Below are 20,286 nucleotides of genomic sequence, written 5' to 3' on the forward strand. Positions count from 1 at the left end.
ATACCAGGGAAGTGAAGTATTTACAATTGCTGCTTATTTAGAGAATTGGCTTTGTTAGGTGTTTGCAGGATAGCAGCCAACGTGGAATCCTGATGTTAGTTACCGGTGTCACATCAATTTATGCTCCCTATCAAATGTTCCTACTTTGTGTACTAGGCATGCCCAGTCTATTTTCACCCTGCACTGCGCATGGCCAGATTTTTTTTTTCCTTAAGACTGAGGAAACGGTTACCTATTGTTTTGGATGAATCAAGTTGTTGATATTAGTTTAAAAATAAGTAATGTTAACTATATTACACTATTTTAGTTCTGCTATATAATTTTTTTTATAATCTTTTCAAACTACTCTCTAAATAATCAGATGAATTGTTGGATATTTTTGGTCAAGTTAAAAGAAAAAATTAAAAATAAATTAAAAAAAAAACCTTTATAGCTACAGATGGAATTTTGGTGCAGGTAGTAGATTTTGACAAGGTAGCAAAATTTGATGCTTATACATGTCATATTTTGCTACCAGTAGCAAATTTTGATGAAGTAGCAAAAATTGACGTTACACCGGTATTGCTGTTTTCACATTGAATAAAAGGAAGGCGAAACAGTAACAAATACAAATTAATATCAAATCAGTTATTTCCTTTGTGAACTCTAAAATATGCTGTTATCCTCAGTGTCACTTTTAAAAGACTGACGTCAGTTATATAGAACACCCCATAATATAGATCAGCAAAGGCGTTAAATTACAAATGTTTTGTCTCCTTCAAAAAGTAGGACTTAATTAAAGACTGGAGTTAAGGCTTTAAAAATATGGCCCAACAAGAAGCCTTGTGTGATCTGATGTGACGTTTTTGTTTATAATGATTTTACTGACAAAAATGCTTGCTTTTTTAAATTGGAAGTACTTAACTAATAAATTGTTTGATATGACTGTGTACTTGATTTACATTTTTATAAGCCTTTATTTATACAAATACTAAACCACAGAAGTTGCTCTGCAGAACACTGACGATATCTACTTAAAATGTACCTCTAGTCATAAGTCAACAAAGACAGTAGGTTAGGCCAAAGGACTAGCTGGGTTATTAGTTGACATTTGAGAAGGTAGAGCAAATGCTGCCATTGAACAGCTTGGTAACCTTTTCATATCCCATAGTCATGACTGTGTAATTGTTTGGAAGCTACAGTGTAATAACTGAGGTGACTTGTATGCATTTGATCATTTAGATTGAAGTAATTGCTGGCATGCTTACTTCATTGACTTTGTAATTCTTCTAAAGTGCACACATCTTGAACAAAGACTAGAACTGGAAGTGCCGATATCGGCCAAAAACTACTTCTGAGGTCTAAGGAGGTCAGATGTCATATTGATAAGGCTGTAAGCAAACACCCAGCATGTCATTTTGTTTTTTTTTAATGAAAACTTCAATTCAATGCAAGGTAAGATGAGTTACAATCCGATTGTCTGAGATCAATGGTAGTTCAGCTCTTGCATTTGTGATCTGCTTTACTGATGAAGTAGGTTCAAGCCATGGCCAATCAAACACTGACTCACTAAAAGTAACCCAAGCAGCAGATATTGATTTGTGTACTTAATTGTAAATTACAAGCCACTGAAGGCATGGATAGAAATGGTTTCTGTGGTTAACAGAAATTCAATTTTCCTTCATCACCTACAGTTAACTAACAGCAAGCGATGTCTGAAAAGCATGAATTTCAATCAAAGGGCTAGAGGGTTAGAAAGGTCAGGCTTGCTTGGGGATAAACTGTGGGCTGTGAGCCGCTTTGTTCCATCTCCATGTCAAAATGAATCAAACCTGTATTGATGACGTGTGTGGTAACGTAGACTCATACAGCTGTCACTGAATTAAAACCATCTGCCATTTCCAAGTCAGATTCACACAAGAGAAAGGATTTCCAAGTGGCTCAGTGGCACATGTGTTGCCTCAATATGCTGTATATATATATATACTATAATATATATATATATATATATATATATATATATATATATATATATTAATCTTCTGACTTAGCTGATTTAGCTCAGGTAACTCTTACAGTTACTATTTTATTAAACCGAGATTGTAAGGTAATACCTTTCTACAATATCTAATAATAGTTTTAAAAACAAGTAGTGATCTGCGCCGTTGTCCGCTAGGGGGCGGTGCTGGTTTGCACAGATGTATTAACAATAGCTGTAGCAGAAGGAACGGATCGAACAGGTAAAATGTATTTTAGGTATCCGAAAACCACCCTTTGACCAGACTGTGTATTCTAGGGCTCGATGAAAATAAAAGTGGCCGAATGTTTTATCCCTTGAAAGATCTATATATATATATATATATATATATATATATATATATATATATATATATATATATATATATATATATTATATATATATATATATATAGTGACACAAATATTAAATAAATTGTAGACAAAATGTAATAATTTTAGTGATTACCACTAGAATAATTATAGTAATTGCAGCTGTTACCATAAACGACCCTGTACCTTCGTTCCCGGAACCTCTTTTTAAAATGTGAATTTAAATTCGGCTGATAGGATCAACGTTTGTAAACAAAACCATCTTTTTTTTCATTAATTTTACTGGTAATCGAGTGATATTTTCATAAACAAATTGTGAGCCTGCTTGGAGACAGCACTTCGGAAACACGAAAAACGCCGTATCGATGAATTTTATATTTTGATTTGTAGTTAGTTGTTATTATTTTTCAAATACTGAGAAGCACTGACACGTATAGCATTAAGCTTTATATATGATTATATTACTGGACTCACGGTAGGATAGGTCCACAATGCAGTAAATATAATTTCGTGTCAGCCAAAAATACAAGTGGCAGCTCGCATTGTACTGGTGTATATGCATTATTCCTTCGAAGGCGACATGTTTTTACCAACAGCAAAAGTGAGCGCTGTAAAACATTATGTATTGTTGCTCGTTTTGACAGGGTGCCTAACCCGTTACAGAAGTGTGCAGAACAACTATGGAATATTTTGAAATGCATGGCCACGGGACACTATTAATGAGACTTACTCAAACATTATAAACCTAAATTTAACATAAACCGCATACAACAGATTTTAGACGAGCATTAGTGTTTATTTAAATTGTTTGAGAATATACATGACACACAAAAACTAGCCAAAATAAGTAGCATGCAACGGGTTTTAAACATTTGATGTACAGTGCAGCTAGCTGCATGCGTTTTATTACAAGGTTCCGGTAACTATGCTCTGTTCCTGAAGAAAACAGTTGTGTTAATTAATTCATATTAGTTTATGGTTCTATACGGTTTTTTCAACATTGGACTGCGCGTTTCGACCCGAGAATCGTTCATTCTCAAACAGTCGAGCTCAGCCCACACATTACTCAATTTGCGCGCAGCCCAGCACAAAGCAACACGAAATTGTCAGCACTACGAAGCAGACTGCCTGAAGCGATTGCACATTTGTGTCTAAATATGCGCTCTTTCTTTCTTTCGATGGATAAATTAGTTGGCCCGGTGTAACAGCTACAGAAACAGACCCTGCTATGCTGCTAAATTTCATTTTTGTACGGCGATGATAACATGTGCAGACTGATAAACCACATTTGAATACACAGCCTGCCAGCATATAAGAAGCTGCTCTGTGTTTACACACCCCCTTTAGCCCCACCCCCCGTGGTTTTATTGGCTGTCTTTACCGTTTCATGCCCTTATGTTTTTCCGCGAAAACTGCGGTCATAATTCCCGACTCTCTCGTAGCAGAATGCAAAAGAGGATGTTGTAGCTGATTTCAGCGTGGTTCCTGGTGGGTTTTTTTTTTGTTGCCGATCACGTTGTCCTTCCAGTTCTCAAAAAGAACGAGAAGAACATCACTACCATATCACGCAATGGGAATACTTTCATTAACCTGTTTGATTATAGGGTGTACCAGCATCTGAGAGTTTTTCTTTATTTACCCCCCCCCCCCAACATATAAACTCAAACGGAACTGTTAGTATTACATAGAAACTGTGTTGAAATGACACATTAATACATTTATGTGCAGCGTTTCAGTACACTGCCCCAGTGAGGCATTTCATTCAATACCATGCACCATTTCGGGGTTTATTCACTCACATGAAAGCGGCAGTATCACAGTAAAAGCAGCTCGCCAGTAACACAAGCCAGTCACTGGACAGTGACGTGAAGACAGTTATTGGAGGTTTCAATCTTCGAGTGCACTTGCCTGAATCGTATTCAGTGTGTGTGTGTGTGAGGTGAGAGAAGAAAGATCATCAGGATTATGCACAAGAATCTCTGTGGAATGCAGAGTCTTCACGGCTGTTAAATAAACATCACCTCTGAACAACCACAAGAAAACTTTGCCGCAGCTTCTGTTCATGAAAATGAAGATATGAAGATCGCTTAAGCAAACGGAAGTTGATGAAGGAAACATTTTCAAAGTAAAAACCCTTGAGCTATTTTCTGAGACACCTGAAGCCGTTGCTTTAGCTCGACAAATACAAGCTTCCTATGATTAAACCGATTTTAAAGGGTTGTTGTTGATTACAGTAAAAACAAATCATGCTGCATAAAGATTCGGGTTACTTTTTTTTTTTTTCTAATCAACTACTGTAAAATGAAATGCTAAATAATAATGTCTTACGATGAAGAAAAAATCGGAGAACAAATTTGTTTTCTAATGTAAAAAACTGACGGATGCGCAGTAACCCTAAAACACAATGAAGAAAGCTGGCGCAGAAAAAGTAACCGGAACTTTAGAACACATGTTTAGCACTAGCCTTTGACATCATTAGAAAACCAAGGACTTTCGTGGTAGATTTGGGTGGAAATGAATTTGTATTTTTTTAGCTGCAGTACAGCGACCTGTCTTTTCCAAGCTTCATAATGGAAGTTTTCCCGTGTGCAGAAAGAAACATGTTGCATCTCTGCACACTACAGCTGCTCACAGCGATTCTCCGTGTAGGTAAGAGATACCGATTTGTCTTTATTCAATTTTAAGCCTTACCTTATAAATCCTTTTAATATGGATTTGTGAAATTAATTAATTACTGAATTATAAACCGTTTTTGCTTCGCACATTCTAATTGATATGTTTTTTTTTTCTTTTTATACCGTTTACAAGGCTCAGTTGTGTATATCAGATTACCGTACTGTAAAACTAAAAGCTTTTCAATCACACAGGTCCCGACGCTCTTCATTAGGTGAAATTGGATTTCTCTGGTTAATTGATTGTAAGCATACCAAAGAGCCCCTAGACAATACAATGGCATAACTACATAAAACTAACAACTCGTCAAAAGTGTTGCTGTGTACTTAATATTCAACAGTAGCTGTACTGTACGCGATTTGAATGTGCTTCATACCCCTAAAACCACCCCCTGACTATGCCGCTGCCTCAGTGCTAATTGTCTCTAATTCCTTTGGGGAAGTTAGGGTTTAAATCTATTCCAAAGTTGTTCCCCAGAATAGACCATACTACACTTCTGCGATTGTTCCCATCTTCTGTAATTAGTGCAGTCTTGGGTATGGCAAGCCACGGTGTCTACTATCAGCTCCCCTGTCTGTTGGATTACCATTGCAACTGAAACTGTCTTGCTGCAGATAGATGCAGCTTCTATACATTACTGATACATGAACAGCTTCATTTCAACCATGACGGTACAAGTGGCCTTCAACTTGAAAGTGAAAATAGTGTTTAATTGCTGCCCCAAGTTAAGGGCTTTCCAGTTTGTAATTGATATTTGTGTGGCTGCTTGTTGGTATGTCGTTTATACAAAATATATCCAATGTGGGTTTAATTGTGCATGCTGTTTAAACTGTGATTGTGTGATTGTGTGATTATGTTTGTAAGGCAAGATTCCAATCCACACTGCTGCATGAAGATTAATTTGTTTCCAAAATAATCAGCATGACTCGTTTCTTTTTTTTTTTTTTTAGAAGCCATAGAAAGGTCTCTTCAATTCATTACAAGTTTATAATGACAAGAATTACTAAGGAGACTTGCATGCACTGTGATTTTGGTATTCAATTCCCTGGAATATAAACATCATTATTGTATACCAGGAATATAAGGTTTTAGAAAGTCTCCTTTCATGTAGATATATAGGACATTGTTCCATTAATTCAAATCTCTTCTGTACCAGTAGAGCTAGGAAAACCAGTATAGCCTTTGGGTTTTGTTATTCAGTTTGTTTTAAAAAAAAGTCAGAAGAGGTCACCATCTACAGTAACTTTCTTTAAACTTTTCAATTTGTCTAACCTTGAATTTCATTTCAGTTAACTAAAAGTTAAATTGTGTTGTAGTGTTTTGTCGGTTTTCAAGTGTTGACTATCGAGTGAGATTTAGTGCCCTTGAAGCAAATGCAAAGGCAAAATCACTTTACAGCTTTCAAACTGAACTGTGTCAACTAATGATGCTGGAGACTAAATAATTATGACTGCGTCAATCAAGATCGAGCACTAATTCTGTAGACCAGAGCACATGCTGTAGGGTTTTCAGAAGCTGTTCATAATTTTTTTTTTTTTTTTTAAGAAAGCAGACCTAGAAATTCAAAGCCCTCCTTCCACAAATTAACATGCATGATTCCCTGGAGGCTGTGTACTGTTTACCATTCTTTACTTGCATGAAGGTTTTCTGACACGTTTGTCATTTGCTTGCTTACCTCTCCGGTTTCGATGCATTATTTTCAAGTGCACAGGAGTCATAATGGGCCCGACAAAGTCTCTAGTACAAGATCAGGCCTAACCTCCGAACGCTCCATGAGAATTCTGAGGTAAAACCACAATAATGGGTTTTTCATGCAGGGTTCATTGGAAAGAAACCAGAAAACTGGCCTTGACTTCTCATTCACCCAGCATTGGTGTGCTGGTACCATTCTCATACCTGCGTTGGCACTTATGGAATCCTGCAATTGCCCTTCACTGTGGAGAGAAAAGCTTACCTGTAGGTGCTTCTATTCGCTTGATGTATTTCTGTTAGTCGCTTTTTTCAAATCAGCCAGAGTTTCTGAAACTGTAAGGAGTCACAGAAGAAACAAACACCCTCCCATTTAAAATCTTTAATTCAAATTGGTGTGATTTTCATTTTACCATTTTAAAAATAACAGTGGAAAAAGTGCACCATTCTGTCTCACACTTTACTGATTTTGAATCTTTTAAAAGTACTCTGAGCACTTAATCTCCTATCGTGGTCCTTGAAATAAAGCACCAAGTATAACACATTTGCACAAAGCAAAAAAAAAAAAAAAAAAATCAATCTAGAAGTTTATGGCATTGCAATATCTAGAATATGCTTTGTAAATTACATTTTGATATAATCCAGGCTTTGGTCTCCTTAGCTTTTAAAGTTGTTTGCACAATGCCACATAGAAGATACTTATCTGTACTGCATACAAAACTTTAACATTTTTGCTGTTTGAGGTTTTGTGGCTGCAGGTGGCCAGGCAGGGGAATTGATGCTCTAATCATTCGACATTTGACCTCTGGGATTTGGGGTCACGCTGAACAATAAGGAGTCAAAGAATCCTCCCAGTGTTCCATCTGCGGCCCCAAGGTAATTGGATTTGATACGTGGCTAATAAGATTAAACAAAATGTGATGTGTGGAGTATATTTTAAATGCAGAGCAGAATCAAATTGTGAAATCCTATTACAACTGATTTAATCTTATTGGGAGCCACCGTGAAATTTGTCTTTCTGGCAAAGCATTAAAAAAAAAAAAAAAAAAAAAAAAAAATCAAATCCCATGTGAGAACATCTGTTTTATTATTGCTTTTACCAGATGATGCTTATGTGTAAATGTATTAGTGGTCTTAATATTGACCATTTTCAAATTGCTTAATCAGAGGAAATTATTGATTTATTTATCACATGTCTTATAATTTTAGAAAAAAAAAAAGTATTTACAATAAAAACATTTTGTGCTAATATTAAGATCTAAAATACCAAAGATAAAAATCCTTGGCATGGACTCCAGGTGGATGGGCTCTTTACCGCATTGAAAGCAGTCACTGCCATCAGGTACAAGTGCAGCACTGCTGTCTGGGCTTCAGCAATTATGCGTAAGTGAACTATGGCATCGGTTCAGCTTTCCAGAATAATCAAGGGACTCAGGGTATATCAGGAGAACATGCCCCAGGATATACTAGGAGAACATGCCCCACTAAGGCAATTCCTAGCGTAGTGAAGTGTGTATAGATTGACAGATAGAGATAGATATAGACAGTTATATATTCTGTGTGAAAGCCAAGTAGATTATTGTTATTATTATTATTATTATTATTATTATTATTATTATTATTATTATTATTATTATTATTAAAGTTTTCAGTAGACTCTGTATGGCAGATGATTGTGATTCTCAAGCTCTAGCGAAGGAAGTCAGTGAATTTTCTAATAATTTCTTCAGGCTCCGACTTTTAATCATCCTGACTTTCACATCAAGGTGCCTCAGATCAAGTAAAAAGCATCCTTTCCTCTTTAATTGCCTGAATGGACTGTAGGCTGTAGAAAAGTGCTGACGATTACAAAGTGTAGCTTTTCTTTTAACAGTAGAGGTTCCACTGCTATGGGTTCCTGTAATGCCATAAACAGGTACATGTGTGTCGGAATCTGTTGGCCCAGATATGGGTACAGTGCAAAAGATAAAGGGTTTTGGAAAAGCAGTACAGCGGAAGACTCAGTCAGACGAAATGGATTATAAAGACAGCTGTTAAATCCCCTTTGTTTCACTGTGAATTTGGAACCAGCCGTCATGCATTTGCAGGGGATAATTGGGGTCTCTCGGTGCATGTAATCTCCATAATACAGCATTTATGTGGTTTTCAAAAGATTTTGTAGATTTAAAAGGGATGCAGTAATAATAGCTGGTATTATTTAAGGTAGCAGCAAATGACTGATTCTTCTACATGAAAAATATCCGTTCCATATCTGCCCTTTTGTTTCTGCAGTCCCTCCTTTTCTATTACTCTTGCTGATAATCTCCCCTCCCCTCCCCTCCCCTCCCCCTCTCTCTCTCTCTCTCTCTCTCTCTCTCTCTCTCTCTCTCTCTCTCTCTCTCTCTCTCTCCCTCTTTCTCTTTATTTTCTCCCTCTATCTATCTATACCACCCTCTTCTCTCTATCTTCCTTTATCGCCCTTTCTGAATGGCTGTGACTCTCTAAATGTGAAACCTCACAGTCATTTGTTACCATCAGAGGCTTGAAAAGCATAGGTTGTATGTCAATGGTTGGAAAACTATAAACAGTCTTTAAGTAAAAATCCTTAAGACCGATCTTACATTTCTGTGAATATGAGCCCATAACCGCTCCAGGAATTTCCAGAGATGATGCTTTTTGCCAGAAAAACCCTCTGTGTCAGATATAATTGCCTATTAATGTTGTCTTATAATATTAAGTGTGGTATGTCAGCAGCTAATGTGCATATTAAGTAGCTGAGCTGCTCTTGAAGGCATTAAAAAATAAATATATTATTATATCATGCAAGAGCCAGTTGTTACTGTAATTAGAAAACTTTGTTGATTAGTTTGGCTACTAGACTGTGTAGTATCTTTAATTTTAAAAGGCTTGGCGGCTGTACTTTCCTTCTACAGGGAATGATAGCAGTGCAGGAAAAGGCACTGAGTGGATCTGCTTTTGTTCCAGATGCCTAGGTTATGCTTCGTAAGCATCAGAGACGCTCAGCAATTTTTTTAGTCACTGCTTTGTTCTGGTTTTAATGCCTTGTTTCTGCTTCAGACCCATGAATACCATTGGGGGGCTTAATACCAGTAAATCTGCTGATGCTGAATTCCAATTTATTATTATTCTCACGGCCTTGCCCTTACAAAAGTCATTAGTTTAATCCCAGGATTTTGCAACGAATATATTTCCGTTGTACGAAATCTTTTCAAAATAGACCTCTTTCACCTGTACAATAACATGAAACCACACCAGAGTGTTGTCCGGGGTCATTGTAAGATGATTGTCTCTGGGCAGCTATACTGGAAGCACGCATGCAAATTAATGACCTGTTACATTTAGCAGCCATTGCCAATGATCTGTGCCAATGCACTGGTGGCACAGTTAATAGGGCAGCTATACTGGTGTGTGTCATTGGTAGAAGTGCGATAACTATTTGACACTGTGCTGGAAATGCTCTGGTTTGTAATGGTTCTTAGGGTCAATACACTGGGAGTCAATTTGTCTACCAGTGTTATTTTTTTAAAATGTTCTATGTGTAGTTCATGTCAGTTCATTTGATTCATGTGCGCCTCCATGTTATACAATTTTATATAGTAATATAAAGGGCACTATTTGTACAATTTCAGTGCTGGTTTTCTGCTGGGGCAATAGGCTACAGAGACACTAGATATAGCAGCAGAATTGTATGTATGGAAATCAAAGAATGAACAGATATTGGGGTGCTTATTGTCTCATAAGCACCATTATTGCACCAGAGTATCATTATAAGCAGCTTCGGCTTTGAAAGAATGAGGCCTCTGTGGGTTCCCACTAATTGAATCACTTTCATCTGGTCAGTTTACTGGAGAACACTCGAGAACAGTGGGTCTTTTTTTTATTCTGATGAATAATCAAAGCTACAGGAGAGGGGAGGTAATTGGAGTCAGGTGTGACTAAGCTGAAGGATTTTATCCTAGCGAAGCCTGACTAATGCTCACACCACAGGAGGAATTATGTATAATAGGGAATAATGCATTAAATGAGCATTCCAGAGATTATTTTACAAAATAATTACAAGAGCAGCTTCTTCCCAGTACTGGACCATTAATCAATCCATGAGGAAGATTAATCAGGCTTTAGCACATTAGGAAGTACGAAGATAGATTAATAAATAATATTTTGACTGTAAAAAATATAACAAGTATGACAGTGGTAGAATCCTACCTGTGGTATTTTTTGTGCTACCATTGCTACTGGAGTTTTAAGGGTGTAGTACCAATAATTTCCTAGTGCTGTTTATATGAAGCATGGGCAATGCAATACATTTTCTGCAGGTTTTCTGAAAGCCAGTAAGGTTCATGAAAGTCAATAATGCATACAGTAATTGTTTGTAGGTTAGTAATTGATAAGCCCTGCAGATCTACATTCAAACAGAGGACCAGGCTTGTCAACACATGTCGAGGTATACAGGCCAGTCCTGGGCTTGGACTTGAACTCAGATGTTGAGCAATTTACTGCTTGCTTTTGAAATGAGTCCTCGGTTCCAGGACAACATATTTCCCCCCCTGGCTTGAAGGGAGCAGCTGGAACATGCCAGTAAAATTGCTTCTAAATCTGAAAAAAACAAAAAAAAACAAAACAAAAAAAAGTCAAAGGTGCAGCTTTTATGCTTTCCTAATAGCCAATACTCAGACAAACTGAACCTGAACTGTTTTTTGTTTTTTTTTGTTTTTTGTAATTTACTTCTGTACTCTATATTCTAAGCAGAAAGAGACCAATAATGAGTTCTATTTTAAATTCAGGTAGACCGGGGAACATGAGATATTATAATGATGGCTGTGCACCTGCACTGTATAAAAAGGTCTCTTTGCAGCCCCAGTAAATTGCAGCTGTAGTTTGTGGTTCAGTACAGATGAGCATTCCTGAAAAAACACACAGTCCCTTCCAAAATGACTACAGTAATCCGTCGTATATCTGCCCTAGCTGTTTATCCGCCATGATCTAGCTCTTTAGCAGCGTTAGTTTATTATTGAACAGAAAAGATTGGTTCAGATTGTAGATCCCACCAAAGTTTTCGTACACTGTGTGTATGGGCTCTGTGCGCAACCATTGCCGGTAGTGTGGCGTGAGCTGTTCAGTGTGTCAATATATCATTAAATCCTGTTCGCCTGCGGGGCGTATCAACTTCAGTCCCCGTCTCGATCACATGCCTGTCACTCAACAGTGAACGCACGCACCCACATGGCAGACAGCTACTATGTCACAAGCATTAATAGTATACCCTGTATCTTTCTAAACAAGGGATTATGGGGAGCGTCCTAATAAAAGCTGAATATCAAAACAATAATTATGTGAATATAGTAATTGTTAAAACTGTGTATAATGGCATTTAAAACAGGATTCATTTGTCATTCTTTTTACTCTGGTCCTACCACAGTTGGATATGCGATGGACTGCTGTATTAGGATAGTTTAAATTTTTTTACTAGAAAGAGTGCATGACCAGAATGATTAACATTTTCCAGATGCAACAATTCAGTGCTAATTTTCATTAATTTCTTGTTGATGGGAGTATTTTAAAAAGCGTTTGTGATTTTCAATCATTAAAAACATCCGTAACAAACTATTGGTTACGATGCCCTGGCTTCCCTTTATAATATCCTAATTAAAAACGGATGCATTAAAAAGATTATACCTGGACCACATTCATTTGAACTGTTTTTGGCTAAAAATCGTCATCTTTGAAAAGCTATGAGGTCATTCGTGTACGACACATTTTCAGCAGTTGAAATCTCTCAATATTATATGATTTGAAGAAGAACCAGAAAAGATGACGGACAGGTAAGCAATTTAGAAAAATGTTTAAATAAGCAACAGACCATTCAGAATGGTATTTGTATTTATTACAGTATTTCAAGTTTTTTTTTTTTTTTGTTGAATGGGCAGAAAATCGTGGGCACAATTATAATTGAGGAGATCTTCCACTGCTGAAGGGAGAAGCCTGTGAGCCTGACAGAGAGCCTGGCAATCTGAGAGCTTACAATCCTTAGGAGATAAGCAATAGATAACTTGCTACAAAAGCAGAGGCTTTTTTTTTAATTGGGCACAGCTGGTAGTCTGCATTTCCAAAGAAATGTTAGAATAGATGTGAGCATGGGGCTTAAATTACCTTTTTTCCATTGGAGACACCGTCCAAAAGGGGTTAAGACATACTGGAAGGGAGTAAAGGAAACCAGACACCCAGCCTACCCTCACTGTCCTCTCTGCCTTTTATATATAAAAGAGATTTAAAGTGGAGTGCTGACAGCCTCTTATCTTCCACAGTCACAGGACTCTATTAAACAAGTAAGAAATTGAAAAGAAAAAAAAAAAAATAACTGACTGCTGTTTGATGTTTTGTTTTGGTTCTTTTTTTTAGTTGATCAGATAAATGGAACAGATTTGTAGCGAGTTTCAAAAATAGATGCTGGATTTGCTACATAGTCAGACATTAGCCCCAAATTTATGATTGATAAATCATGTGGCATTTGATAATTTACTGAAACTGCCTAAAAGGTATTTTATTGTCATACTTTTTAAAAATGAAAATTATTCACACAATCTATTATTTAAGTATAGCTTTTAAAGCAGTGCTCATATTTACACTGCACTGTGTTAGAAAGTAGCCAATATTCTAATTCATTGTTTCTAAGATTAGATTTTAATACATACAGATGTGAAATTTAAATCTAAAACATTGCTGCAACCTGAGATAAGAGATGGAGATGGATAAAGAGATGGCATCCCTATGATTTAATATAATAAAATCAACAATGTGTTGATTGTTCTCGGAGTTATTTGAAAAAACAAAAGATAATTTGCAGACAGAATCACAATAACACTGAGAGCATGTGTATTGTCAAGCATTATTGGCTTTACAATATTCAAATTCCCACCGCAGTTTCTCTTTCAAGGTCATTGCGGTATAGCTAGTGATTCTAGTTTGAGCCAGCCTGTCTTTAGGGTAGCTTGTCTTGTAGATGTTTACCACAGCAAAAGTAAAAACACAGCAAAGGTAAAAAGCATAGTGAAAGAATGCTAAAGCATACGTAAGCACGGTAAAGCAAAGAGAGGTATGGCAAACCAAAAAGAAATGGAAAAACCATGGTAAACTATGGTAAAAGGTGGGCAAACTGCTAAATTGAGGTGTACATTCACTGTGTGGTAAAGGGACAAGCCATTTGGATTATTAGAACGTTGACAGTGCTTCCTTACTTCTTGCAGAAATCTAAGAATATTCTTCTTAATAAGACCGGATTTTCTAACTTCTTAAAACTTGTGATTTGTCAGTTGCTAAGTTACATTATTTAATCGTAGTTGGTGCATTGAGGCTGGTAATGGGTTTGTAAAGACAGCAGGGACAATGTGGAGTAGAAGCAGGTAGTAGACTGAATTCAACAGACAGGTTTGGTGTGCTTTATAGAAATGGATTGGATTGCAAAGTATTTTTTGTAAAAATTGCACAAAATGTGCATAGCCAGCTATAAAATGCATACAAACGAGTACACTGGAGGATGCCTAAATCCGAGAAGAGAATTCTTTCCAAATGAGTTGACAGGTTTGTAATTGGGCACCATTTTGTTTGAATTGACAATAGAGGTTTTTTTTTCTGCTAGTGCTAAATGGACATTGTATTTATAATATCCAATATCTGGACAAAAGGACCTATCGACCTTAGCATGCAAACTGGCCTAAAAGTGAATTTAATTATATAGGGGGATTAGTATGTCCCAGTGGAGGGTGCACCATTTATATATATATATATATATATATATATATATATATATATATATATATATATATATATATATATATATATGATGATGTTTCACGCAGGGGTTCAAATTTAAAAGATTTAAAGATAAAATATGGCTTTTTAGTGAAAGTCAATGAGACAATATTTCATAGCTAAGAACTGGAATACTGGTTTACAGAGAACACGTCCCAAGCAGTCTGTTTCAAGCCCAAGTTCCCTTCCTGTCTAGCCCACATTGATTTTTACCAGTGGTCAGTTCCCACCGTGCAGGAATTATTGCTCAGTAAGATGCACTGGAGCACCCTGTAGAAAGGACCTTTGCACCCCATTTAGTACCTCCTGTAGAGTTTTATTGCTAGACCTCTACTGGATTTGTGAAGCGCCTGTGCCCAGCAGTGTGGGAAATGGTCGTTAAAGTTGATCTATTGAATCTGCTTATGCTGGGAATCTGCTAAAGGAAGCATATTCTGTAATGGAGAAAACAAATGGTGCTGTTGAATTGAAGGAACAATTGAAGTTTATTGGTTAATAAAAGTGTCAGAGGTTAATATCTCTTCGCCTTTTGTGTTTGAAGCCTGCGTGTAAGAGGCGGCTTTGAGCCGGAGATAAAAACAGCTGGCATGGCTTTTAATGTGTAATTTTATAAGGCAGGTGTTTTAAATCATATTTCCCTGAAGCTGTTTCCTCTGAAATCACAGCCGTTTGGTATAAGGATTTGACCAGGATTCAAATTTCACTGCAAAAGTACAAAAAAATTAATAATTGGAATTGGAATGAACCATATTATTGACTCGCTTCCTGTACTCAGCCAGACTGGTCTTTTGTTTTGGCTCGGAAAGCATATGGAAATAAAACAACTGTGGTACAGATGGTTTTACTGAGATAAATCGGTCAGTCCTTATTTGGCCTTTTCCTTTCAAATGGCAGAAAATTGTCAATGAACCTCGTCCTTGCTCTATTGTCCAGTGAGTTTAGAGTCTGGATTCCAACAGCTGTGTCTCCTGCAGTTGTTTGGGTTACCTTCCATGTCAAGATGACGAACTTCACAAGGTGTATGGCAACTTTTCAGCTGGGTAGTGGAAAAGCCACACACACCCACCACCTATCCATTATTAGATTCTGCAGCTGTAATGAACAGCCAAAAACTAAACACAAACATCAATTACATTTCAATCATGCAAATTTGCCTCCACATTGAGTGGCTATTCTTTTCAGTACTGTAATTGAAAAGCTGAACAAAACTGCTGAAAATGGTTTTATATTCAATCACTTCAAATGCGTTCACTTGTTTCAAATCCCTGATGGGATAATGAGCACCTTAACGTCTAATCAGAGCAGCCTCTTTAGACATTCTTTGTATAATCTTAATTACCTGGAGCGAATCTTCAAAGTCAGGAAGTCATGTTGTCATCCCATCGGGGCAGGTTTAAATAGAAGGACAAGTGCTATTTGAGGGTCTTTGTGAATTTGAACACATATTTTTTTTTATAATTGACACCTCACCATCATATTTTCACCAAAACCCCACAGAGATGCACCAGTGAAAGAAAATGACTTTCTGTGAAAATTCTGTCTTATGCATTTACCCTCAATCTGTTTGGGTGATACAGTCCACTATTCTCCACTAGTAAAGCCTGTAGCAGAGTCTAGACTCTGTATCTTGAGTCACAGCAGTCGGATCACAAAACATCTTGCTTCAGAATTACACAAAAGCCCATAGCAAATTAGGCTCTTGTCCACCTACACCTGTGTTGGCATCATTGCCATATCACTGATAAACTCAAGATGCTTGAGTTTTTTTTATTTCAATAGAAGTTTGTGAACCAACTAGACAAAGTTCTGGGATGACTCTGCAACTAGGAACCGCATGAGCATTGATGTTCTTATGAACCTCAAATCAGCACAGAGTACGATCCCTGCAGCTGAAGATGAAAAGGGAGCCAATGATTTCAGTGTACAGCTCAACTTGATGTAGGAACAATGCAACTTTAAAATGTCTGGACAGAAGCCTACAAAGTAGCAAAGTGTTTTGCAGACCTTGTGTGCTACTTTTAGGCATGCTGTTTTGTCCATTGTGTAACCCAGTGTGAAATGAATGCACTGCAAAGAAATACACCCTTCTAGGTTTGCTTTTACTTTACGTTGTGCTACAGGGTAATTTCAGAATAAGTCCAGGTCGACTGTTCAGGAAATATGAAAAACAGTAACCTTTAAAATTGGTATTTGATTTTGAGTATCACAAAGTGGCTGAATGTTAAAAAGTAGTTCAGAGTACTATCCACTTACATTGATGTCTGCCATCATTCTAAATAGTTCTTTCTGCAATTATTCAAATGTTGAGTTTTTTCTATTTTTTGATCAGCCTTTGCTTTATGTACAAATTCAAGAGCTGCCCTTTAGTTCTGTTTCTTGCCACATATGCAATGTAGGCTAGAGCAGCTTTAGTTTCTGTATATTCCCAAATACCAACACTTTCTAGGGCACTGCTGTTTATGGCTTGCAAAACTTAGGGAAACTTTTGCCAAGGTGGAAAATCACTAGATTTAATTCTATCATGTCATCTTGGCTGCTGTAACCTGGGTTGCTTGTGTCAATGGCAGGAAACTAAAACTGAAACGCAGCTCCTGAACTGAGGTGAAAGCATCTTAACACAGACCAACAGCTATAACAAATATTTGCGTAATTACAATAAGAACCATCCGGAATGATTGCAAACATCATAAAAAGGTAAGGGGACAGTAAAAAAAAAAACCAAAAAAACATTTGGAATGGAAATATACAAAACCTCAAAGACACCCAAATAAACTGTTTTAAAACAAACTCCCTCATTGCTTTTTGTAAGCAGAAAACTTGGCAAGATGGCTCTGTTTTCTGCCATCTCTGCATTCATTTAGAAAAGCTCGCTGGCCAAAATATAATTTCTTCCTTTGTTAATTTCCTTTTCAGTGTGATATTTTATTACCTTGTTTTTGTTGGTAATGGCTGTCTTTCATTCCCTTCCTGAGGCAGCACACATTGATTTGTGTCACTTTCCCCCAAAGTAAGCATTGTTTGAAGGCAGGCTTCTATATTGAAAAGTAGTAAAGCATAAATGAGTTGCCTTTGGCTGAAGTGCCCCGCCATTGACTCTCCGAATGCTGGCAACATCGTCTATTTCAAGACAAAAGCCCTTGGTAGCTGTCCTGGGATGTGAGGCTGGCCAGGGCTGGCTTTGTCCCTGCCTCTCCCTCCCCAGTCCTGCATTAAGGCAAATTAAGAACAACAAAGCAATAAATGTATTTAGCAAATCAATGTATTTGAATGACATGGGGAGTGAATAATAAAGTGGATGGAATAGTGCAACAGCATTGCAGGCTTATTATGCTCCTCACAAGAAGAGGTGGTTCCTGCACAGAGTTCTCTGCTGTTGCAGGATCAGTATACTGCCATGTTGTGGTTCTCTATATGTCCTTGTCTTTGTACCTTAAGGTCTGTTTCCAGCCTATTCACTATAAATCTAATAGAAGTAGCCGATGACACAAAAACCAGGGCAAAATCCAGGGAAGCCTTGTGTTGGAGTGTCAGTCAGTCGTTCATTACAATCTTATTTATCGTTTCTCTTGAACAATTTGAAAATGACAATTTAAAGTCAGTATATGTAAGAGTAAATAATAAAATATTTGATGCCATTCAGGCTTTGAAGCTATCAGAAATGTAATGTATGGGCATCGCTGTGAGCAATTATCTGCCATTAAATTTCCACTGCAGCGCTGTGAAAACAGGAATTGGATCAGGCATGTGTCTTTTATACTGCATGTGATTAACTCAGACTTTCAAATTGTCTGCTCATGCTTACATTGACAGAGATTTGTGGGGAAGCTGTACCAACTGTAAGAGCAGAGTGTTTCCAGCGCTGCCAATCCTACAAATCTCACTGTGCCATAGCAGCCAAACAAACTAATCATCAGCTAGCAAAAAAAGCTATATGGTGCCTCTGTTTTCAACTGCTTCTCCAGTCCTGCTTTTGTTCAGCGCTCCCAAATTCCCACAGTTTACAAGCTTAGCTAATTAATATTGCTCTTTTTGTATTCAGACAGTGATCATCAGTAGCTGCCACCATGCTTTACCAGCGGACTCGTTTGAATGTTTCCAGATTCTTCCGTCTGAACCTTTCTCTGTCCTGAATCTTTTTCACTTTCCCATGGAGGCTGTGGTCCTTCAGGGGACCGGGGTTGAGTTTATGGCTGCCTGGGTCTGCATGACCTCTGCTAGATCCAGAGTCGATTACATTCCTGGCAGAGGCAGCTGGAATCTCTTGCAGGGAATTTATTTGTTTAGCGAGAACATTTTCCTCTGTCTTCAGAGAAGCTGGGAATGTGAGAGCCGGATGAAGCTCCTTTTTCTGTGGTCTAATAAAAGGACATTGCAAACGAAGCCTGTTTTGCATCCTTGAGACATTCTTGTCTTCTGTATTTAAAATGTTGAGCCCTCTTGCTAATGCTTTTAAGGACAGAGTTGTCCTTCACTGATGTGCAATGGCTTTAGAAAAGTGCTAAAATAGGTGCTTTCGGTGCTATATGACTGTTCCTTTCTCCTTATTTGGAGTCTGACAACCCACTGTGACAGAAAACTAGTCTCTCGGATTTAACAGGCCACCCAGTGTCGTCCACTTGGATAGCTTACTGATAATTAAGGGGTCACTTCTGTACAGTGGAACCCAGTTTATAAATGCATGGTGATGGGGAGGAGTGGGTACAATGCATGACTGATGTAATCCTAATACCGCTTGGAATAACTGAGATGCCCTTTTCCCTACACAAGCCCTTTTAACGCTGCAGAAAAAAAAGATTTAGAAACCTAGGAAGGACAGCTGCACTAGCCCAGTAAAACTGGTTTCAGGAATGTCCATATACTGTAGACATTTATTTATTTATTTTTTTTGGTAAAAGGAATTGAAATGATTTATTTTTCCGACAGTATTGATTGCTACCTTATCTTTCAGGGATTAACCACTAAAAGGTTGAAAGAGTGAATTAATCCTGTTTCAAGTGATGTAACAAGGAATCAATACTGTGAGTTGTTTTATGCCACTCATTCAGCATTGTTGTTTATCAGTTAAGTCGCAGAAGGAAGCTGCAGAGTCATGCGCTGGGAATGTTTTAAGAGCTGTTCAGTATTCCAGCTACAGGGAACCTTTTCTTACAAGAGGAGCTGGCTTGCAGTTTTGTCCAAATGAATAAAACATGTTTGTCTTTGCACTGTGTGGTCCTGATTTCATTACCAAGCTAATATTAGGAACTTATGTAGGACTCCAATCCTAACACAATCCGTGTATAACCCTTGTTCTGTTCAATGTAGGCTGGCCCTGTATTGGAGTGTGTCCACCGCCCTGACACTCGACAGTATTTAAACAGAACCACTGCCAGCTGGAAATGTTAGATAAGACAGTCCTGCCAGGCCAATCTTTACCTTCTCTATAATGTAGCTCATTTCCAAAGCAGTTCTTGATCAACAATTAAATAATTCAATAAGAATCATTTCAAACATGAACACAGATGTTCCTTAAATAGACCAATGCCTTAACCTTTTTTTTCACTTGAACAATTTGAAAACAGTAACAGTGTAGAAGCAGCCATTTAATGCCCCAGTTTCATAAACTGTAATGGGTGAATTTTATAGACTGTCAAAAGGCATAATTATGAGCAATTATCTAGCAGCATCACAAGTAATGGATAAAGCTAAAGAGTTAACAGTGAGTTTGTTATTTCTTATACATGTTATGTTGAGCTGCATCCCATGCAGTAGCCGGGTGTTCTTTCTAAGGCTAGGTCTGGGTGTTTG

At 37.5% G+C, this 20,286-nt stretch overlaps 1 protein-coding gene across 1 annotated transcript in view; it reads left to right on the plus strand.

Moving 5' to 3' along the window:
- The first annotated feature begins 3,753 nt into the window (after positions 1–3,753).
- Positions 3,754–20,286, plus strand: part of LOC121297537 (transmembrane protein 132C-like) — a 118,247-nt gene continuing 101,714 nt past the window's right edge. Inside the window, exons 1-2 of the mRNA XM_041223891.1 lie at positions 3,754–4,453; positions 4,869–4,977. Of these exons, the coding sequence (XP_041079825.1) occupies positions 4,899–4,977 (79 nt within the window). The 5' untranslated portion in view covers positions 3,754–4,453; positions 4,869–4,898. The remainder of the gene's footprint in view (positions 4,454–4,868; positions 4,978–20,286) is intronic.

This window comes from Polyodon spathula, chromosome 22 (genome assembly GCF_017654505.1).
Source record: "Polyodon spathula isolate WHYD16114869_AA chromosome 22, ASM1765450v1, whole genome shotgun sequence".
Classification (NCBI taxonomy): domain Eukaryota; kingdom Metazoa; phylum Chordata; class Actinopteri; order Acipenseriformes; family Polyodontidae; genus Polyodon; species Polyodon spathula.